Source organism: Camponotus vicinus, unplaced genomic scaffold, assembly GCF_025532165.1.
Source record: "Camponotus vicinus isolate PSW18456_S1 unplaced genomic scaffold, iyCamVici1.0 SCAF_11, whole genome shotgun sequence".
Lineage (NCBI taxonomy): Eukaryota > Metazoa > Arthropoda > Insecta > Hymenoptera > Formicidae > Camponotus > Camponotus vicinus.
In genome coordinates this window covers 9,771,808-9,796,615 of record NW_028141947.1, presented here as the reverse complement: position 1 = coordinate 9,796,615, position 24,808 = coordinate 9,771,808, and the positions used below count along the sequence as shown (strand labels likewise).

General features: G+C 36.6%; 1 protein-coding gene across 4 annotated transcripts in view; it reads right to left on the bottom strand.

Annotated features, from left to right (window-relative positions):
• The window catches only part of LOC145962052 (uncharacterized), a 282,741-nt gene that overhangs the window by 33,154 nt on the left and 224,779 nt on the right, over positions 1-24,808 (bottom strand). For all 4 annotated transcript variants that reach the window (XM_083082827.1, XM_083082829.1, XM_083082828.1 and 1 more), the window contains exon 6: positions 8,751-8,851. In XM_083082827.1, coding sequence (XP_082938953.1) covers positions 8,751-8,851 — 101 coding nt within the window. The remainder of the gene's footprint in view (positions 1-8,750; positions 8,852-24,808) is intronic.

The window sequence follows — 24,808 nt, the reverse complement described above, 5'->3', positions numbered from 1 at the left end:
ACTCGAGGGAATACTCCGTCGTCTAGCTACTAACTGTCCGTCCATTCGTTGAGCTTTCTCCTTCTTCCTGTTTTTTCGTCCGTCCCATGAGTATACCCTCGCTTACCGGCTGACGTCTTAAACCAATCGAATTCTGATCAAATATTTAGCACTGACCGGGCCAACGCTTTAAGTGACTCCTCCATCGCCGAACTTTACTTCTTTCCAATAAATCCCTCATATTACTTCTTCTAAAATTTCAGCGAATCAACAAATTTTAAGGTTTATGTCCGTTTTGAGAAAATTTCTAGATTTATAAATATTGATGAATAAATTGTTTCTTAAAACATAGACTGTTTAAAAAATGTTTAATCTGTAAACATGCAAATATACAAAACAGTTTTATAAGAATTGCTATATTATTACAATACAGAGAGAGAGAGAGAGAGAGAGGAAGAAAGAAAATTAAGATTTCTCGATAATTTTTATTGGTATGCGCGAAATGTATGTTTCTTGAAACGTGAAGTATCGCTGCGGCGTTGATTAACGACCAAGCTACAGATCGCGAGGCGATTTCAACCCGAAGTGGAGGTCGTTTTTTTGTCCCTTTCGCCACATGGCAATACGTCACGCGTCCCGTTTTCGGGGTGTAATTAAAGAGAGCGCAGAACAGCATGACGCCTCGGGCCTGTCTGGGGGGGGTGGTGTAAGAAGCGGGGCGAGGCGACCGGGGCCGAGGGTACGCGCGGGATATAAGGGATGTGTTTTACCGAGGGATACTTACACGCCATCCCCGCGCGGCACATATTTTCATATAACAAAACCATCTGCGTGCCGCGCATAACAAATTTCAACTGATTTATAGTGGGACCGTTGGCGGTGGGAGGCCGCAAATTTTCGCAGTTACGAAAGCCGGCGCTGTTGCGAAACGGGTCCTTACATCTTCCTGTGTTTATAAATTGCGCCCTTTTCGAGTTTAATGTGTCTCTAGAAAAAGATTGTAGAGAGGATTACACATATACTAATGCGTCTAACGTGCGACAAATTTGTTTTCAGATCGAGTATTCGGTTGGACGATTCTTATATCGCGTATTTGATAGCAAAACTGCGCAATCTCCCATCATATGCGAAAACGCGGAAGTATAATGGAGTTTGCGAACTTTAAAATCGTACTTTACATTCTCGAATATCCTCATTTCGAACGGCGGATAAATTGAAAAGGACGTCACGTCTCCCAGGGGTTTAATGCTGATATCCGCTGGAAAAGCGACCTTAAAGGGTTGCATCGAGGAAGCGGCAAAGATGGGATATATACAGAAAGGGATAAAGGAGTGAGGGGGAGTAAGAAGCGACTGTGCTCGGACCAACCGACGTCCGACCATGTCATCGGATCGATAATGTCATAGTGACAAGTATTAGTATGTATGTATATACACTTCTTACGCTTCAACATTATTTATATTAGTTTAGGGGGATGTTAGAGTATATTCAATATGTATCTAAAATCCTTTACTATAAAAAATCGTTATTTCTTAGTAATTCTTTTTATACAACTAATTATTTTTTTTATAACAACAATATCATTTTATTTTATAATAAATGATAGTAGGAAAAAATTATACATCTATTGCTATTTCTTTTACTTAATAAGACATGGAAATAAATAAATGCATGTTTATAGTAAGAAAATTATAATACAATTTTTATTTTGTGCCATTTGCGATTTTTATCTTTATGCACATATTTAAATATATAAAATTATAAAGTTTAAACAATATTATATTTCTGATATAAGTGTGTATTACAGAGTATATTTTAAAATTTCTCTACGAAATGTTAATAGAAAGTTTGCGCGAGCGCGTTGCAAGCAGTCCGATTTTAGGGCTGACGAATCGCGAATTTTTCTTACGAAATGAGGAGAGCAGTAAATCTGGAAACGAACCTGGAATAAACTGTCCGCGGGGCTATAGCTATAATAATATGCTTCCCGCCGCCACCAGATTGTTACGGGTAGCTGGAATTACCTCTCCGAAAAGCGGTTCGCCTCGCGCCGTTCTTGGATTACGATGCAATTTCTCGAGCCTCGCACTGATGACGGCCCTTAAAACTCGAGAGCCCTCTCACTGTGGATCGCCTCGCGACACATTATGTGTACATAATGTATAGCAATGCATGCCAATGAATATCCTTACGAACGTATTCAACAATCACTAAAATTATATAGCGAATAAAGGAATGACAAGAATATTGTAACACCACGACACATCGAATCTGATAATTACAAGTAAAGTGTATTTAAAGATAAATGTGGAAATGAAAATTTTTTTAAACTTGATTCATTTTAACAAAATTTGAAAAATACATTATGAGATTTTTATAATATAATAAAGAATTGATTTCGATTATTATTTACATAGAAATCTATAAACTGTCGTGCATATGCAATAACCTACGATTTCTTTTAAATCGCACATATAAATGTACACAAAAGTGCTAATCCCCAAAATGTCAAAGAATACGCGAAGACGTACACGGCCATAAAGTGAAAAAAAGGTTCGCAGCCGTTTGTTACGAGAGACAGTTGTAACGGAAGGGCACGTATCGCGAGTAATATGATTAGAAATATATCATAAGCTCCTCCAACCTTGAGCGCGAAGGGCAAAGCTCGGGAGAGGAAAGAATCCGTGCTGGAAAAGGAGGTGGGTGTCCTTCGACACGCGATACACGTGCGTCGCCTGTCGATGCGGCTTTATCGCAGCAAATCACTGCCGCACCGGTGAAATAAAGACAAAGAGAAGCGAATGAGCTCTTTGAGAAAGATAGGGTGCGAGTTAGTGGAAAAGGCACGTAGTACATCCGGCTAAATCGAATTGACGGAGCACGTTTCTTCCATACCGCGCCGGAAAAAAAACCTTGAAAGGATACGCGGCGCAACGAACAAACATTGTCCAGAAAACTGTATGATTTGTGCTAGCGGGAGGGGAGAGGGAGCTACAAACTTTTCGGGATGAAAAGGAGTAAAAACGCCCAGCACGCTCCAAATCGGTGGATCTCAATATAACTTGTGAAACTGAATGGCAAGAATTAAATCTGAAAGTCTTGTGAGAATTGTTTGCGAGTTATTTGTATATGATAAAAATGTATGTTTATCGAACTCCCTCTTTGCATAAAATTTTTCAATTTATAAAATATTTCAATTATTGATTTAGCTATTACAAATTAAACGACACATTTTACAGTAAAACTAAAGAGTTTTAGCAAATTAATTTTTGAGGATAAAATTAAATCTTATTAATGTATTTAAGAATAATAAATAATTTTTGAAACAGAATATTTAATCTAATTATAATATTATAATGTCCGATATTATAATGTTCATTTATCTGATCTTGAAAATAAAAAACACACATGCGACACACATGCGATGGGTTTTTATGAGATTAATTTCAATTTCATCAAAAACTTTTTACTTGAAAGAACATGACGCAGGCCGGGAATATTTTATATAAAAAAATAAAGTTTCTCTCTCTCTCTATAAATTTCGCCTATATTTCGGCGAATTTTTTTATAAATTCCTCTAAAATTTATAAACCATTTGTCGATCAATTTTTGTGTCCGCCTCTAAAAATCACAGAAGTGAATTATTTCTCACTGTAACTTTTCGAGGGACAGACTGATGCGCGAGCAATTCGTCGAAATTCCACGAGGACTCTCGTTCTTGACGATAAAGAAGAATCGGTCTGTGTAAGAGCGCGGGGAGAAGGACCGCGATATCGTGAATCGGCGCTACGGAAACCGCCCTCGCAGCTCGAGACAGCCAGATATCTCGGAATGTTTTACACCTCATTAGGCAACAATGTGTTGTTGCCACGGTGAATTATATCGGGCATGAGACGCCCGTCAAGACAAATGGCTCGAACCGGAGGTAATTGTGGGCTTTTATTAGCTCTGGTTTCTCCCGTTGGCTGCGAATCGCGCAACGCGGGAGACGCCGAGCCAGCAGCGCAGCGACAGCAACCCTTCTAACTCCTTCTGCTCCTCCCGTCCCATCGTCCCTTACATCCACCACCCACTCTTCGCCCCATCTCTAACCGTCGCACCGTTGCTTTCGACGGTGCGTAATTACTCGCGTGACAGTAATGCGGGAATGCGAATCTCGCCTCTCTAATGCCTGCAGAGTCATCCCTCCCCTTTATATTTACTTCCTGCGCTCGTTGTGGCACAGTCATCCTTTGGTTGCGTTTCCTTCGACTTTTAATTTAGTTGATTGTTGAGAGATTAAAAGAGAATCTTGAGAGTCACGAGAATCACCAAAATCTAATCGTTATTCTTTGATAAAGCCGACGCCAATTGTGTTACAACAGATTGAAGATATTAGTGAGAAAATTTTGCATTATGTAATAAATTAATGATAGGATCGTAAATTAGAAAGACAGTTCGTTCGCAGACTTGTAAGAAATTTATTAATCAGTCGATTGCCTACAAAATTTTATTGCATTTCTGATTTGTATTATGTTTCTGATTGATTATTTGAAATAATTAAAAAACAATTAACAATTAATACTTTTAATTAGACAATAATTTTTATTTTACTCAAAGTTTTTTTATCCATCTCGATAATTGTGGACAAACGCTATTTTTACGTTATAATCTTTCAGTTCACAAAATATCTATACAAATTAAGCTGCAGTTTTTCAAAAATTTTTGCACAAATTTAGTAATAAAATATTATGTGTATAATATGTATAATAATATGTATAATAACAATGCATTTTTACAAATAACAACGAATAACGAGAAAGAAGGTTGTGGCGAAACAAAATGAATAGTAGGAAATCGTGGAATAAGATTGTCATTACTCATATGTCCTCTTTAGTAACGAGCGAAACCTCGTCCGTTTTCGAGGGGAAAGTACAGGCTTTTGAAAGACCGTATTTTCATGACGAGAGAGAACGGCTATCCACACGTTATTACGAGTCGCTTGCTACATATGCGGGCCAAGCTTGTCTCCCTCTTTCGCTCGTTGCCCCGCGACTCATGTATTTATGCATTTCCACCGACTGGTTGCTTCTTGATTCGCATTCACGCATACATGCGGGTAAAACTGCGTCGCGAACAAGCGTAAATCGCCCATATTCGCTTCGTACAATAAAGAAAAAGATACTATGATCAATATAGACGCGAAAAGCATAATTATTTTAAAGAGACCAAATAAAATATAAAAAGTATAATCAACAAAATGCAAAAAATATATATTTAGAATGTTGCCGAATATATTTAAATTTAAAAGATATCAAAAAAGAAACTTTTCTCTTGGATTAAAAATTAGTTTTGTGATTCCTCGTGATTACCTTTTATTATACGAAAGCCATATTTATTCATTGTATTCAATTCAAGTTTCACTTACGATATGATTTACTTACTGAAGGCGTACCTGGAAGCTGGTGATGGGAATTTATTGAAGGCAGAGGTTGCCCCCTAAAAGCCGGAGCGCGATATCTAGAGACGGAGAGACGAAAGAAAAATGCGGAAAGCGAAGGTAAAATAAGGAAAGAAACTACAAGAAGGACAGCAGACCAGAGAAAGAGAAGATAAAGGGTACGTCCTTTCCTCATATTCTGTATCCTGTATGGCTCATAAAAGTTTGTAAGGACGTCTTCCGAAATGCAGATTTATCGCGACGCTTCTGTCTCGCGAGTCATTGTTTTTTTTAGAATTCTTCACAATTGACTAACATTATTACTACATAAAATAACATGCAAAGACATCGCAAAAACTGCGCAATTTTTTTCAATAAGTTTGGAATCAATTTTTTTAGCGGAAATTTAATTAAATATCACCAATCTTCATTATTCCTAATTTTTTATATACATATATATTAATATGATTGCAATTACATTTAAAATTGATCCTTCTAAAATTATCGTAAAAATAAGGTGAAAAAAAATATGAACTAATTTTATACATATTATTATTATCATAATCAACCTCTTTGAGTTGCAATTATTGTCATAAAATTAGCAATAAACAAAAATACAACATATTTTAGAAAAAATATTTATAATATACAAAAAAAATATTTATGTACTTATATTTTGAAGAAAAACCGTTATATATAAGGAAATACATTAAATCAATGATAGAACATACATAGTGCTTTTTTATCTGACAATATTGAATTTTTATTCGTTTCCTGTAACTGCCGGCCACATTGAACTAGCCTGCATTGTGCTTTAAAATGCATGTGCGACTTAAATCAAGATGACAATAATTGTGTCTAGTAGACACGGATGGCCGACTCTGAAACGTTTGTTCGTTCGCCCTCTTCTTATAAATCATCCATTATTAGAGAGATTCTTCGATGACAAACACGCAGCTGCAATGTTGAAATATTCCTTTATATTTGCTTGCTAGATTGTATTATAAATATGTCATCTTAATAATGTTTTCTAATAATTATATAATGTTGTAAAAAATTATTTAATTAACGATTTCGTACATATGCATTTATTAATAAATTACGCATTATGCATTTATTAATAAATTACTTTATAGTATTAAGCTTATGTAATAGAGGATTAGTATTTCCATGAAAATGTGAGAAGGTCTCGAGAATAGCAAAACCAACACTAGTTGTGCTTGCCAATTTACGCGGAGCGGTATTTCGGTTGATCGAGGGCACAGAATGCCACAGGGTGGAATAGTGGTTGGGCAGAGAGAAGAAGGTGGGAGGGGGTAGAGGACACAACCCCCCATGAACCCGAACATGAATTAAAGTTTTAATTTCTCTAAATCACTGTTCGCCCTCGAGCGCTTTCCACCAGACGGTCCGTTACTTATAGCCTTTGCCCTTTTTACCGCCTTCTTTTTTCCCATTCGCCTCGATCTTACCAACGGCCCGACCCTCGCCAATAGGGAGAAATCGATATGCACTTATCCGATGACTCTTGAGACTCCGAATAACGAGTCTTTCTCCTTTTTTTTGTTCCTTTTTTCTTTTTTTTTTGCGTACTTCCGAACGATAAGCAGAACTGCAGGAAATCGTCTGATCTCGAATATTTTAAGCTCACCGCGAGATTGCCGGATTTATATTTATATATAGTTTGGACTATATTTATCTATATTTAAAAGAATACACGCGCAAGTTCATCTCCTATTTCCATTACCGATTATCCGCGCCCAGTGAGAATACATTTATATTTTAGTATTTTTATGTAAACTGCGATGAAATTACTTCAGTAGGAAGCTAATCTGATTATCTCGTCAAAAAAGGTTTTTAAATTATCTGTATCCAGAAAAGCAATCAACAAACTGTGGTTAATATACACAACATTTTTATATATGGCGTTAACTTTTTTTAGCGTTTACTTTTTTACTTTTTTTACACCTTGAGAGCTTTTCGCGTTGTGCAAATGAGGTAATCCATTCTGCACAGAATTCACAAATATGTACGCAAGTATAAAGAGCAATATTCATGAAAAAATATCCACTCTTTCTCTCTCATTCTCTGTTTTTCGTGTATTCTACGCCAATCGATCTCATACTAAATAATTCGGATGAAAATAAAGGTACAAAGGGAACAAATTCAAAAATCGTTTAGTAGGCGGTATCACGAAACGCACGGCGGCAATCTCGCCCGTGTTTTCGGGCTGAAAGGGAGAAACGGGGGTTGTTCATTTAAAATCATGACGTCGGCCGGAGGGCGCTGGCACGGCAGAGGCGTTAGTATTAACGTTAGGTACCACACCGGTCGGGCCACCTACAAGAAGTTCGCGTAGCTCCCTTCTTCTTCCCCCGTCTTGCTACGAGGCTGCTTTCCCTACTGGGTGACATATTGTTTCCATTCTGCTCTCTCAGGCTAAAGCGCAATAAAAAACTGGCATAAATATCGCCTCTCCTTCCTTCCCCCTCTTCGTCTTCCTGCGTAGCGAGCTACGCGATATTCTGCGAAACCGAGTCGACAACAACAGAGAAACGCCCGGTATAGAACCACACGAGAACTGTATTGCTTGCAATGCGGCAATGGCGACTGCTAATTTATCTGAGTGGCTTTTTGGACCGCAGAAAGGAAACTACAAAGCTCGCAGTCTCCTCTGTGTTTTCCGCGAGAAAGAGAGAAAGAGACTTTCCTTATATAAATATAGAATAACGTTAATTATCCCTATTGTTTTCTCTATTAAGTGTATAGTCTAAATCATATTTAAAAAAATTCCTTTCTGTTATATATTTATTGATTTCAATATTTCTTCTAGAGGCTTTTGTGAAATATTTCATGTTACATACCATACCATAATGTACATGTAATGTTTAGTTTCAAATGAAAGATGATTATATCTTATGTTTTCTGTTATTATTATGTATCGTATTTTTTTCGAATTTTTCTGAATTATCGCATTGATTATTATATAATTTTATTTGAGTTAAATATTTCACATTTAGGTTTAATTTGTTTCATCTGTTTAATAGAGATTATAAATTAATATCTTTATTGAAAATATTATTATATTATTGTTTCACAAGATGTTTTAGTAAAGCTTAATGAATATTTTATTTTATATAATTTTACTTATCATATATCATAAATGTATGAATTACTTCAGCGTACATTTTTTCAGTTCTAATTTATCATCTTGAGGAAGAAAGAAAAACACCTACATGAGGTAAAAATTGTGGAAATTTCATATATATCGTTCATTTTGATAATAACATTGGCAAGCTTAAATATGTCACAGAAATAGTTCCAGGAAAATTTAAATGTACATATTACTTACAGCGTAACAGGTTCTTCGGGGCTAGAAGGCGAGATGGAGAGCGACATGGTAGTAGCGGTCAGGCATCGTGATGTTCCCGGAGACCTGACTCGATCGTCCACCTGCAACAAGAGGAACGCGATACGGTTATACACAAAATTGAGGTTGGTCTATCTATCTTGTCGGTCTTTTGACGCCGATTTAAGTCGCATATTGTAATTTCTGAAATTTGGTTGCAGCGACTTACAAATTCGCAATAGGCACAAGAAGATATGGAGAAGGAGAGAGAGGCCGTCGAATTCTTCGCGCGATACTTGCTACCGTCGATGGGGAATCGAGCAACAGGTAGAACAGACATGTCCTCGAGGCATCATGCTCGGCAAAGCACACGTGATTCACTGCATAAGTGAGTTATCAAAAGCACCTTTTTTTCTTATTTCTGGTACTCGAGATCAAATGATAAGAAAGTAAAATTATCCAGACACATCGCGTGTGTGAATGAGATACATATTAGATATATTTCTTGAAGATTGATTAACTCTACGCTGAATATATAACATTAAAAATATTAATGTTTTCATGCCTTTTTAATTAGATATTATACATTTAAATAAAATTATATATTTTAATCTTGTACAAATATACATATATACTTTTGCGAAAATAATCCTAAAAATAATTGATTCATTTCGCTTGAGTAATTTCTAAATTAAACACAAATTTTCTTGGAGTTATTAATTTACAGATACTATATTTACAGATAATATAATTTTATCTTTGCATATTGCTATCACATAAAATTGTCAATAGATTCATAATTAAATTCATAATTTAATGCGAGGATTAAATTAATACATGTAATTAATTAGCATATATATATTACATTTATACATTTAATGTAAATTTTGTGAATGACATATTTATGTGATAATTGGAGAATTGAATTTCAAAGATAATAAATTGATGAGAGAATTATTATATTATTTAATCTACAAAGTTTTCAAAAATGATTCGCGCGCGCAACGATATATTAAATAGAATCCGCTTTTTTTGTTTTACACGATGATTAACCTGACTGTCGCGATTTCCAAAAGATTAATAACGAGCATGGACCGCTCTACGACGATCGCAGAGAGAAATAAACGTAGCCTCCGGCAAGTGGACCAGACTCGCGGCACAACCGACATCAATCTGAACGAGCGCAGGCCCGCACCCCTAACGATCCACCGAGTCATATAAATTTTATTGCCATTTCATAAATCCAGACGAATAACCGGGAGCTCTGTGAGAGATTATCAGGAACGTATAAAGTTGCGAAACGTCGCACGGTTACGGCTCGCTCGATCGTTTCTGGACGCTTTTGAAGCAATTCTCGAGTATGATTGCGCGAAAACTTTCACGAAAATATAATGTTAATTATCGTCCGACTTAAAAAGCGATCAAGCTGTTCAGACTATTGGCATTTTATACCAACTCCTAAACTTTTTATGTTCACCGCATAGAAAAATAATAGAGTCTAATGAATTCATTGTCCTCATTATTTGTTTGTGTCTGAATTTTACATGACATGGATATAGCGTATAGATAGAGTGTATAATATGTTTTAATATTTTTAAATATATTTGAGAATGAATTATTGTTTAATCAGCTGTTAATATCAGCTGTTATTTACTAATGTATGTTTTACTTCAGTTGCTTTTTTTATTTTTATTTTATTGCATTATATATAACTAATTTCAAGAAATTTATATAATAAAATATTACAGCAAAGAGATAATTTTTTCACATAAAACTCTTTCTATAATTAGTTTAGATTTTTTAAAAATATTAACAAAACAATTTTAAAATATAAATTTGTACATACTATAATAAATTTTCATCTTCTATATAAGTAACATATTGTGCAGTGATTATATACTACATTCAATAATTGATGTTCACCTGTATATTAAACAAAATGTTATTACCAATGTTGCAAATTTTAATCGACAGTTTTTTGGTCACAGCCGACGACAGAAAGTGACTCGCGTTTACCACCGAAAGGTGTATTGCCTTTAATTAAGGAAAAATGTAATATGCACGAGAAACTAGACGAAGTTACGACGGCACCCCCGCGGCTTTTGAGCCACAGGGGTCGGTCGTTTCTGCGACCACAGAGGGTGGAACAAAGGAAGTTATCGCCGCGGAATTTTTATGCCGACGAGAGAAAGAAATGTAAATCAGGTCCTGATGTTCTCACTCTCCGCCGTCGTAGACCGGGAAAAGATAAAAAGCTAAAGAATTTAAAAGTGTCTCAATCTTGTCGAAATATCGAAATCCGCGCACATCGAAATTAATATCTGTATCTCTGCAAATAACTGTAAAAAATACATCAATATTATAGTTCGAATATAGACATTTATTTATAATCTTTATTTATTTATAATGAAATTGAAATTTAATTCGGTAAATGACATTATTATATATGTTAGTTTTTCAACAGTTTTTCATTCTTATTATGGGCTGCGATTTGCACGAAGTGATAATACATATTAATATGGAATATATTCTATATAGTTTAACAGTATCAACGTTTGAAAGACGAGCAGAACTGACTGATCAGTTATTCAACGACGAGAGAGCGTTAGAGACGAGACGAGGTAAAATTGAAATGTAATTAAGAGAGCAAATAATCCGTACCGAACGGACTCCGTAAAATGGATCAAAGAACTCGCGAACGAGAGCGAACACGATAGTCGAGGAGAAAGGGACGAAGGGGCCGCATTGACGAAAGATATCGGGGTGAACTACGAGGAACCGTGTCTCGCCTTGTCGTCGTTCTGTCTAGCCCGAAGGAGTAGGGCAACGAGGGGGCCTCGCCGGAGACCCTCGATAAATATTTCCGTCAAGTGACCGGGGTAGGAATTCAAAGAGAGTCGAAAGGTGGAATCGAGTGCGGAACGACTCCGGTCTGTCTTCGGGGATGAGGAACGCCGAAAAGGAAAACGAGCTCGAGGCCAGTATATTTGCGTTGCATTACATAGTTGCGCGTTTAATCAACCGTATACCCGGAAGGAGCTCGTTCAAGAAGGAAAAAGACTGTGTGAGATGAGAAAGACACTCGTGCGTTCGTGTATTGAAAGAAGAGAGAAGATGCCAGTTGCGTCTTTAGAGAGAATTAAAGGGATCTTGTTTATTGATCACTTGTATATACATACACGATATATGTTTAAATTTTTTACGAGTATAGCAGATAAAAGCAGAAAAAGAGAATATGATATATTACCAGAATAAATTAGTAAATATATAAATACTTTTTCAGATATTAAACATTGATCAATTTTATTAAAAATAAATGATAAATATTTTTTTTTAAGTATAATAAATATTAAAATACTAAACAATAAAATAGTTACATTAACAAATTAATAACAGTTGCAAAATATATTTATTTTTTTCTCGTTTCTTTATGATGATGAGTGAACAAGATTATTCAAAATTCTAGTACGATATTCGTACGATTCTGAACCAAGGAAAAGAAGCGAAGGGGAAAGAGAGAGGGAGGGACGAGAAGGAGGGAAACAGGCGCCTATGGAACGTCGATGGCGTGACAGATTGCCTCCAATATTTTCCACCACATACATCATAGGCAGCCGCCAGACTTTAGTTCTGTTTCAGTGCTCGCCACCTCCTTAATTGGCATCGCCCGGACTGATCTCTACCTGTGTCGGTAACATGGAAGATTTCTTACCTCGTTAATACGCGCATCCGAATGTGTTCTCGATATGCAATCACGTCGAAAAGCCGAACTTTAAATTAATATACGACTAACAGATAGAAAGAGGAGCAAAGAGAGAAAGAGAAGAGTAAGGCGCGGTAATACATTGATAATAGAACGAAGGGTCGGTGACAAACTGCCGACCGCACTTTCATCGTCAGGGATGCGATTAGGGAAAAATTCGTCCTGTTTTAATGGGGAGTGAAAATTAAATACCGCGGTGTCCACCCCTTAGGTCCGGCCACCTAATAATTCATACGTGGAATGTAAAAAGGGCAGAGCGCCCTTTTCCACGAGCTCGGAGAAAGTGCGGAGAAGCGCGGAGAAACGCGGCGGAAGTCAAGGGGGTAGAAAAATACGGGCTCCTGTTTATCTTGAGATTTGTAGCCGCCTTGTCCCCGGTATTTATTGGCTGCTCCCCGGGAGTAGAAATGCCGCAGCCTGACGGACCGTTAAATTTTATTATGTTTTTTTCACCGATGTCGAAATAACGCGTCGCCAGATATAGTCTGCATTGCAGTAAGGATAAATCCTGATCGACTGTGGATCTCGACATCGACATTTTTCTCAAGGGCCATAGACTCGCGAGCTCTTGCCTTATCCTCACACTATCGAATTGCCTTGTTTCTCTCTGTGCAGAGCTGGGGAACAAAATTCAATTTACCCAAGGTATCAAGTGAGACGATTATAGCATAATAAAATTTATGTTATAATACTAATTTTAAATTTTGTATTATTTATAATGAAAATTTTCTAATTTTTTATGTATGCAAGACACAGTTGATAAAGATATATTTTATGTATTGCAAAAAATTGTTTTCTAGATTTATATAAGAACTTTGCGTTTAACGAACATATATTGGGAGTACGTTAGACTTTATTTTCCGTATATGTGAATAATATTTGCAATATTTGTGATAGTAAAGAATTTTTGTCTCGGCAAATTTGCTAGGAAGGCTCGTAAACACATATCCTTCCGCAAGTCTGCATCCTGCAATGGTCTCGCCATGCAAAGTCATATCCGGGATTAAGGAGACGGCGGTTGCAGGCTCTTCATGATGATGGTTGCAGGCACGCTGGAGGCGCTTCGCTAAACCGGGCGCCTCATTATCTTAACAAATCTAATCTCGCGCGTGGGTATGGTGGTGGTGTTTATAAATGTCTTGTTTTCCCCCAAAACGACTGTAAGGACTGACGAGGAGAGAGACGAGAGAGATTCTACAGATTACATCTACTATCCCTTTATTGCCCGTAAAGGTTCGTGAGAAGCAACCTTTGCACAAATATAGATGCTATTAGATTAATTTATTATAAACAATAATTAGAATTATTTAGCATCTATTACGATGTTAAAATTATTTAACAATTACTTAGGATTATTTTGGTAGTTCGTATGCTTATCAATTTTTTGAAACATGCATTGAAATTCTTTGAAACATATTCTTTTTTCTGTTTTCCTTTATTTGATAAACTAAAGAAAAGCATTCTTGTAGCTATTATTTTTTAAATTATGTATTTTTGGAATAAAATATAGTATTTAATAGCAATAGAACGTAAGAAATTAGGTATATAATGTGGTATGAACCAACTAGGATTCCTGGTTAATCGGAGTCTTTAGATACAACGAGAACGTGAAGAACACAACGTTGGCATTCAAGGCAGGGTAGGCTTCTGTTATTATAAGATGGAGAGTACAGCTTGTCGCAGAACTAGAGACCCTAATCCCTAAAGAGCAATAATATGAATCCTTTCTTCATCTCTTTCCTTCTCTCTCTCTCTCTCTTTCTCTGTCTCTCTCTTTCTATCTTGCAGTTATCATTAAAATTGTCAAGGCGCGCATAAAAGTTAATTCAAAAGTTAATTCAACCTTTTATGATAGGCTTTAAGATAGATATAATCTTTCTCTCGATCTTCTTTAAGATTTTACAATGTTACTTTCATTTATGCGTTTCATTAATCTATTTTGTAATATAAAAAAACGTCTAAGTACCGTTAAATTTTAATAAATTTATAATTGCTTTCATTCATAATTTTTTGTTTATTATATGATTTTTTTTATGGCCAAAAGTTTTATCTTTTCATGTCTGTCGCATTAATAATATGTCAAGCAACATAGAAAAAAAGAATTCAGAATAAAAAAATTAGATAAAACATAAAATTAGATAAAAGATAATTAGATAAAAGAATTCAGAATATAAAAAAAATTATAAATAAAAATAATATATAATAGTAACCATATCTGATAAATTTAAAATTACTATTAAATTTGTCATAGATTTTTCGCATTTACCTCATTATTATCTTCATTTTACATTTATTACAAATTAATATAAACCTGTATATATAATTATTTTATTTTGAATAATTTTGAAAATTTCACTTTTAATAATGACATTTCCAAATATTGTAAAGCAGGAAGCACGCACGGAGCAAACTCTTTCTCTTAAATTTTCATTCGAATCTTGTACGAAGAGGTTACATCGAGGGCTCGCTTCATCCTCGCAGGCAAAACCCAGGCTCTTCTCCATTCTGTCTCGTCTTGGGCATAATTTGCACACAAAGTACCAAGGAGTAAAGTACTATGCGGGGTTCCAGCACCACGTTATACGTATCCATGTGTGGGCGTTATGTATGTACCGAACCCAAAGACATTATGCTAACGCTCTCTTCCACGCAATGGGCCTCTACCTGATGCGTCTGCCTTAGGTTTTCGTTTCTAATAATCAATGCGAATAATCAATGCAAAATTTAAGTTAATTAATAATAATTTCTTTAAGTTAATTAATAACTGCATAAAATCTTAATTTTTTATTTTTACAAAATATTTCGTGAGATTTTTTTCCATTATATTATACACATATAACATATCAATATTTTAAATATATTTTGTAAATCGATAAACATATATTTAATTGTAAATTAGCATGAATGTAAAATATATTTCATCGATTAATAAATACCAATAATAAGTCCCTTTACCTTTTATTATTCTGTCAATCTCTCATTAGGAAATTTCTTCTGTTTCAATAATTCGAATACAAGGACATTATTGGCGAATGCTTGTATAGTATGGATTGTACATATACATACATACATACATATATATATATATATATATATATATATATATATATATATATATATATATATATATGAATAATGACCATCGACTGACTGTAACGAAAAGGAATAAAGAGGCATTCTTTGCCAGGTAATAAAAAGCCTGTCACGTAGCGGCGACTCCGCTGAGGACGACCGCGAAGAGGAGGTGGGTAGCTAGAAAGAAGGGAAAGAATACTGATTCATTATTCAATCTGGGTCGAGTGATTAGCATGCGCCAGCGGCCGACGTCTTAGAGTCCTCGGATCCTTCTAAATAATGTAAGGCGCGCCGCAAGGACCTGCTAGCCCACACCAACCTTGTGATGGTTCTCTGACTTTTCTAAAGCATCGTCTTGAATATATTTCCAAATTATGGATCCTTAGTCACGGATAATCTTTTTTTCTAAATATATATTTTAAATAAAAATATGTTACATATATATAAAAATATTCAATATTAAAATATTATAAATTTTTTCTATTTTCATGTTTTTTTCTGGTTTTTAATATGTTTTCAAATACTACATTTAAATACAAATAATTATTTTTCAAAATTTCAATATACTTCTCTTTCAAAAATGTATATTATACGCAATATATATATGTAAATATTTATCTAATAATAATAATTTGAATAATAATTTAATTTCTATAATTATGTGTGTAAATATATATATATATATATATATATATATATATATATATATATTAAATTTCTGTATAATAATTATTTTGTATAATAATTAATTTCTATATAATTTCTGTATAATTTATATCAGGCATTTTAAAAGTAACGTATCTTATTAATTTCAGATTTATGGATTATAAAAAAGATTAATAATATCAGGCATTTTAAAAGTAACGTATCTTATTAATTTCAGATTTACGGATTATAAAAAAGATTAATAATATTCTCCAATCCGTCCATGAAAAAATATCGCTGTCTCGAGTCTCAAGAGACAGGGAAGAAAAGGCCGAAGGATAAAACATTTTTAATGTAATTAAGTGGGAATCTCTGCGGTGTTCTGCCCCGTTTTCCGACGTCATCGTTACCAACTCCCTCTCTTCCTCCTCCGCCTCCCTCCCTCCCCCGCCACGGTTGACGGTGGTCTCGGTTTGAGATCTGGATGTAAGAAGGGTTGTATTCAGCTTGCCTCCGGGGCATGTTAATGCACTCCGAGATCTTAGCACTTACACTCCAACACGCCCGTCCTCGTCGTTGTCGTTCTCCTGCCTGCTTTTCCATCCCCAGCCATTTTCTCTTTCTCTTAAACTACCCCCAACTCAAGTCTCCGGTGCCTCCAGAGGGCTTTCACGGACGACGCCTTAAATCCGGATCTCTGTGCGCCTTTGCCCCCCTCCCCCCCCCGGACCACCTCTCGTCAACCTAGAAGCCCGCGTCTTCAGCCCTTGAAGCCACCGCGAAAATTTTCTCTGCAGAAAGCACCTTCACGAAAATTTCATTCTTGCTTAAAAAGCTCAGAATTAAAATTTTTATTACTGTTACTTTGCTATTTTTAATTATGTAATTTTAGCATCTAGTTTGTTGCCTTTCTCTATGGATCAAATAACACTTAAAGGCTAAAAAATCATTTGAGAATTATAAAATGTTGAAATATATATGCTCGTCCTACCAGTTTAATCAATAATCTGAACGAATGCCTTCTAAAACAAAGACAGAGAGAGAGAGAGAATAAAAAATTCCTGAAATAAGTTGTCTTTTTGCTATCTAAAGGCGGTCTGTACTTTTGCCAGGAAGGAAGCTCTTGCGAGAAGGGTACTCAACGGTTACAAGAATAGGAAGAGGGAACCCGCGGAAAGAAATCTTAATTAACGAGAGCATTGTTCCAGTCGCGAAAAGTCACCGGAGACCTAGCCACGAGGATTGAGCATGGCTTTCGGCGTGGCAGTCGAGGGATGATCGTTTCAGGCCATGGGAATGAGAGGAGAGGAAAAACGCCGTTTTTCCCGAGGACGATGGGCGCCACGACCATCGGTGGTGGTGCGCGCAAGGGCACACAAAGCCCTTGACGGATGGGTAGCCACCGGGCTGCGGCGTAACCCCCACGATTACGAGTGACCACCTGTTGAGGGTCCTGTACGCACCTGTGTACGCACACACGACTCATTCTCTCCGCGAACACCACATAGACGGCATTTTCATCTCTGTGGCGACCCAAGAAATGGCCCGAAATAATACGCGTCAACTTTGGAGCATAGACTATTTAAAACGATCAGCAAATAAAATCCATAAATTGTGCAAAAATAATAAATTTGCTCGACATAAAGTATAAATGAAAGGTGAGCAACAGTTTTAATATTTCTCCAACTAAATCGTATGTATGGCTAAAAAATGAGAATTTAGCCCTTAACATTTAAGTATACAATAAACGAAGCACTTTTTATTTTTTATATTTTTCCTCAGACTACAGTAGTGCGATTAATATCTTCCAATTGTATCCCTATCTGTCGTGGTGAATCAGGTTCGCCGAAACAATCTACGTCGACGCGACATTGAAGAGCTCGGACGCAGCTCCGAACACGGAAAAGTGCTTCGGCTTTTTTGCACGGTCGAGCGCTCGTCAATCCGGAGATCGAGAGCAAGCGCATGTATATGTATGTGCGTGTGTATGTTTTTTTATTCGTATTCTCTCTTTCTCTCTCTCTCTCTCCTCTCGGATTCACCCCCGCTTCAGTTACAGCCGTAGAACGCGACGGGGATGCTTTATTTCCACCCCCGTTGCGATCGTTCCATTTGTTTCGCAGCCGGCATTGCATGCCTCGCGGCGACGAGCTTTCCCTCCCACCTTCTCTATTTATCTGCTACCCACTGCCTCTCTTTTTCTCCCTTCCTCTCTGTCACCCTTGCTCTTCATGGCAGATCCGAGCGGTGGACGAATCGACTCGACGTTATCTCGACGTATCCGCGAGTACGCGTTTAATGCGCGACGCAGACGTATTTATTCACCGGCGTACTTTCCCCATTTTGACGAATGACGCGCCACATCGCACGCTACTAGTCTGAATACCGTGTTGTTTGCATGATTTCTCGCCAGCAATTCGCGAAACAAATTCCGCTTTTTTAAAGAGAAAATTTAACATGGGTAAAGATCAATTGAGAGCTTGAAGGCAAAAATTATGGATATAATTTAGATGATATTTTAGGGTACTTTACATCATTTTTCAATGTTAATAAATGTAAGAAGGCAATTTTTCAAGTGTTATTATATATGAGACTCATAACAAATACGCCAATTTTTGATTAACGATGATACATAATTTAATTAACGGAAATAGAAAATAAAGTTCAATGAATAATAATATGACTTTTCACATAGATATTTATTCCAAAAGGAAAAGAGAATTGTATTAAATAAAAAACATCTCATCCATAAAATGTCATGTAATACAATTTTATTTATTCAATGCATGACAAACCAGCTTATTAAATTCATCGTCAGAGATAATGTTTTTTTTCCAACAAATTTAGTATTGTCAAGTTACAAAAAGTATTTTAATTAGGCAAAAAATTTACTTAAAAATACACCGAAAAAAAATATTTAAATTAAAAAAAGAATAAAATTCTATGAAAGATCGAAACGGTCGAGTTATCTTGACAGATGCTCATTGGTAATCCAATATCGTGCCGTCCATTACGCATTCCGATTCCGCGTTAACCCCTTCGAAGTTGCTCTAAGCCCTCTAACCACGTCACCTTACAGATTCCTTGATAATCCGTCGTCATCATCTGAACCATCTTATCAACACAGAAATTTGAACATTGCACATTTCGCATTCAGCGATGATTTTACAAACGTTTAATACAGAAATTATACAATTAAAAACATTAAAATTTCTAATTTTCTTAAATATTCTTTCTATATATTTATATTTACTTAAATATATTTCTCAATTTAATATATATAATTTCTACAAGATGTTCTAAAAATATCGCAAACAATGATATTATAATAATGCCTATGATTGATATTGGATATTATTAATAATTTTAGAATAAAGCTTAATGTTAAAGAAGTATAATAAAATTAAAGAAGTATAATAAAATAGCGCATTCACTAAATTTCAATAACAAGATTATTTTCATTAAGCTATTTTATGTAAACATAATATATATAATCTCTAAGATTTTTCATAATTTTAAAATTAAAATCACATTTAATTTTAATCTATTAACATGGGGGTATGAAAATTTTTTCATCTCGTAATATGTATCTCTCTCTCCGACACAAGTTTGTACTCGTACTTGTACAAGGTTTATACTAAAATTTGCTGCCGGACACAGTGAGTAAAAATGCATTGCCAAGGAGGAATAGCCGCAGCGAAAGGCAATCTATGGCGGAAGTGGTACGAGTCAAACGATCGTCGGCCAGTCGAGTCTTTTCAACTTCTTCCTTTTGGCAGTGAGGGCGAACCGCCGCTTAAAGTGGCGGCTCGCTAATGATAGTCCAACCCTTCGAGGACTTCGCGACCCGAACCCTCTCGAAGTCGGCCTGCATCTGATGGCACTTCAATCCGTTAATTGGTGTACAACTTTTTCGCTGTCTCCCTTTGCATTCGCCTATCGCCCTCCTCTTCTTTTCGCGGCGCAGAAAAAAAATTTATTAAATTAATCGCTGGCCGGCGACGTAACTTTATGAAGAATCCATATAGAAATCTTCATACCACTTATACATTCATCGTGATATTTAACGTTTTACTCGAATCACTGCCCACTGCTTTCGCTGCATTTATGCTTGATGAAACTTTGAAACTCGCTTAAACGCATGGGAAGTAATTTTTATGCCTCCTTGGATTTGGAAAGAGAATTGTGACTTGATCAAATAAAAAATTGTTTTACTTTGAATATTGAACATACATATATATTTATATGTATTTTGAGAATTTCTAAATTAATCTTGGAAAATAATAGCTTTTAAATCACTTTTGCAAATATAAATTAAGGATATACAATAAATTAATTTATACGTTTTAAATATGTTTTAGCGAGATATGCAACAGCACAAATTTAGCATAATTACTTAGCAATTCTAACTTCGATGATCGACGTGAAGAGGGACAAGGCTTACACGAATCCAAATGGCAGGAGAGAAAAAAAGAATCGGAAGAGAGAGATCACCGTCGGTGTTCAAATCGATTACACGAGAGGCAATGTAAAAATTATGCAAATGTCGTTTACAAGTGAATGGGACCCTCGCGACGAGCGAGGTTACAATTAGGCAGGAGCCAATTCAATATCGAGGGCCATTCGAGGGAATATTCAACGGGATGGTATTAAATGCCGGCTGGCCCGTTTCTATGAGGACGGATCGGCATTATCGGCGCCCGCATTACGCGTAACATTCGCATGAACGACTGGAAGTCAAAGAAGATCAAGAGAAGGTAATGGGCATCAAGGTACATCTCGCACTTGTAACACAATAATCGTCCGTATACTAGTTATACAGATACATTTTCATTGCATTCTCATAAAGTTTAATTTTTACTATGAATCACCTTAAATGAAGCCTAATATGTCTATAAAATATTATATACTGCATAGACGTAGGCACTTATGTGTGTATAAATTATAATATATTTATTCTAGATTGATTTAAAAAAGAATATATATTTATCAACTATATATTTCCTCGAAAGAAATGTTTCTTGCATATAAAAATTGTACCTGGCAATATAGTCGTGCATCACGATTGAATCGAAAGTCGGACTATTTCTTCGTTAAGCTCGTTTTAGTAGGTTACAACCACGACTACATCCCTTGAAGAGACCCTCCATGCTTAAAGCATCGATGGAATTACCGGTGGGTGATGAGTTTAGCGAAAGGGATAGACGAGATGAGAGAGGTTCCTCCTTCTTCATCCCTACCTTCATCTCTCTTTATCCCCTTTGCGATGCCGAGACATCCTAGGCTTCGATGGGAAACGATGAGCCACGTCAACGTAGGCTTCGTTCGGCCAATGTTCATTCGATCATTTTAATTATAATATGATATCCCGCATTTATAGCGCGAGATGCATGACTCGAAAAGCAGCAACTAGACTCTTGGAATAGCTCGTTACGATTTAAAATGCACAAGTTATATATAAATCTACATAAAGAGATCTCACGTGTTCCTTCTCGTATTGAGGCACGATTAGATTAATCGAGTTAGGTTGTCATAACGACGTCGAAGGACGCGGCTGCGTTTAAGAAGCCGAAGGATCCGGCGGATTATGGATTTCTCGCGCCCGCCTTCATCTACATATGTTCTCGTCAGCTGCGCTTTGTTTCTCGAATAAGAGCTCATCACGGATGCAAAACCGTCCATTCATATTCAAAATTTTATATCTCGGCCGCGCTCTCGCGGAGGGGCTAATTTATTCGGCTTCGATCCCGCCCGCGACAAATCCAAACGACGCACCCTTCGCATTCTTACTTCGTAACCCTCCAACGCCACGATCATTAATAATCTTGCCATTTTCTCGTTCTAATTTTTTCTTATTAGATTTCCAATTGGGAGAAAACAAAAGTGTCTTTCGAGGTAATATCGAAGAACATTGATGTTACACAGATAACATGACTGTCGAAAAGAATATGTTCAGAATTCTTTTCAGCTTTTAATTATTAACCGACAAAATTCATCTCTCTCTCTTCTACTAATCTATCTTTTAATTAAATGCTTTAAATTTTAAGACATTGTGAAAATACACAATTAATCTTATTTTTAATCTAAAATAATACTGCGAATTTTAAAATATATATTCTATTTCATGTCTTTTACAAAGATTAATTTATAATCATGAGCAAGTATCATACTCAATTATATTTTTGAGTTAGAGTAATCAATATCAAAGAAAAAAAATTGTAAATAGAAGTATAAATGTTTTATATCTAGCCGTATATTTTTTTCTTTTATGGAAACAACTTTGGTCTGCAAAATTTTAAAATATCAATAAAGTGTTGCATCTGGAATCAAAAATTGGTTACGATAAAACTGCTTACTTAGAAAATGCAAATTCATGTTAGCTAAATACGCGAAAATACTGTTCCATTTTCGTTTCCTCGATAATCGAACGAACTCCGAGAAGAAGGTTGCAGACGCTGCTGCAACCGGTTCCTCTTCCGCGTTCGTTCTGCCTTCCGTCGAAGAGATAATCATATTAGCCGGGCTATAACTTGTCTATGCATAAGCATAATATCGTGGCGCCGCAGTCCCGGGATCCTGGCCAGGATACCGCGTATATTTTACTGCTGTGCTCTGCCCTTAGGACCAGCCAGACCCGAACTCCGACTGCCGTTGCGCTGCCGAGAGAGGAGGCGCGAGAGACGGGGTTGCAACGTACAACGTTAATCAGCCTAATTGAATTAAGCACGCGCGACTGTTGTAATTATGACTATTTATAATGATCCTGCCTGCGCGCGCGCCGAGCACCGCGATTCACCCCTCTGTGCCCGAGAGGAATATTAGTTTACGCCGCGAACGCGTCGCGTTTAATGCTCGACGTCGTCGCTGTTGCTTGTTAGCGGGGAGCCGACTGAGCACGGCGATACATGGAGTTTCGAACAATCGTCTAAAGTGGAAAGATAAGCCATTGCCGTCGCGGCAACCGAAACAGCAGCGGCGGTATCGTTGAAGGTTAACGATAGTTTCTTGTTTACCAGAAACAGACTAGATGGGGACATTAAAGAGTGAACAAATTATATTAAATCCTAAATTAATTAATATCCTATAATAAGTTTAATTCAATTCGATATTTTAAGATTCAAACAATTAACTCTTAATTCTGCGATTTTTAAGAGAAGACAAAAATTATACAACGATCTTCTCTATTTTTTAAATCACGAAATCATCTTAATTTTAAAATTATACAACAAGGATAAATCATGTCACCTCTCAATTTCGATTGTGTTTAGAAAGGAAACGAGATCATGAGCCTTCGAAAGTGTTTGATTTCTAATAGTATTTCGTTTTATCTAATCCGCTCTTTTTTTATCGCTGTAAAGAGACGGCCAATAAAGCCATGATAATGAAAACGAGTGTAGCTAGGATTTCCGGATGACTTTCTTCGCGCCTTTCTTAATCTCCCTCAGTTGAGTACATCGACGCTGAGGCACGCATTAGAAGTCGTACTTCATTAAGTCGGTAACACTTCTTCCAGAGACGTTACTCATCCCTTTGGGACAGGCGCCGCGGGAGAAGGCGAGATCGAAAGGGAATAAGATTAATTGCATTCCGCGCAAGGAGAGAGAAGGCGTATTTTAAGGCAAACCGCCAATGCTCGCTCGTGGAAACGTCGACGGGGCTGAACGAACGAGTGGCGGGGAATGAGAAGAAGGTGGATGAGAAGAGCGACAATACCCCGAGTAGAAAGACGCGGAGACGAAGTCGCGAGAGAGGAGCGAGATTCCTGCCGCTGATGGAGGAGAGGAACTGAGCCGACTGTGCGTGACTGAAAAGAGGACCGAGGAGGAGAAGACAGCGCCCAAGGCCTTGTTGTATTTATCATATAATTACCATAATAGAGCTCCGCGCCGCACACTCCAGTGCCAGTGCCGACCAATCCCACCCGCGCTCCCTATTCTGTACCAGGCCGCAACCGCAAATTGGAAACTCTCGAATACATTTTCCCTTCGTCGCTCGCTCGCTCGCCGCGCTCGAAATTGTTCGCCCTAGGACGTCGGCCGTCGAGTCGGAAGGATGCTAACGACAGCAGCGCGAATACGCAGTCATGGAACGCTTGCTCGACTCGAGGATGATCGACGTATGGTCATTAGATACAATTTGTCTGCGTAGCTGCATCCTGTCTGACACTAGTCGTCGGAGTAATTATGGCACGACTTAAACAATAAATGCGTTTTCTGTTTAGGCTTTCAGACATTGGCCCGTTCACCAGAAATTCGAAACATGATTGAATGAAGTTTCTAATGTATGATTTAAGGCAATCAATACAAATTTGATTATTATTACGATAGTAGGATTTCTACGCGAGCAAATTTTATCAAATGTATTGTTGAATTAATTATATTTAGGAATGGAAATAATTTATGAAGAGAAATCACTGATATATCTCGTAACAATGAGATCTGGTTTAAGATTGATAATTGAAGTCAGCTGTTTCTTGTCTTCAAAGTTAAGTATACTTTTAATTCTCTATTGGGCTTAAAAGTTCGCAGACAGTAATAAAATATTCTTTAAAATCACATGTTAATAATTTTAAAAAAAT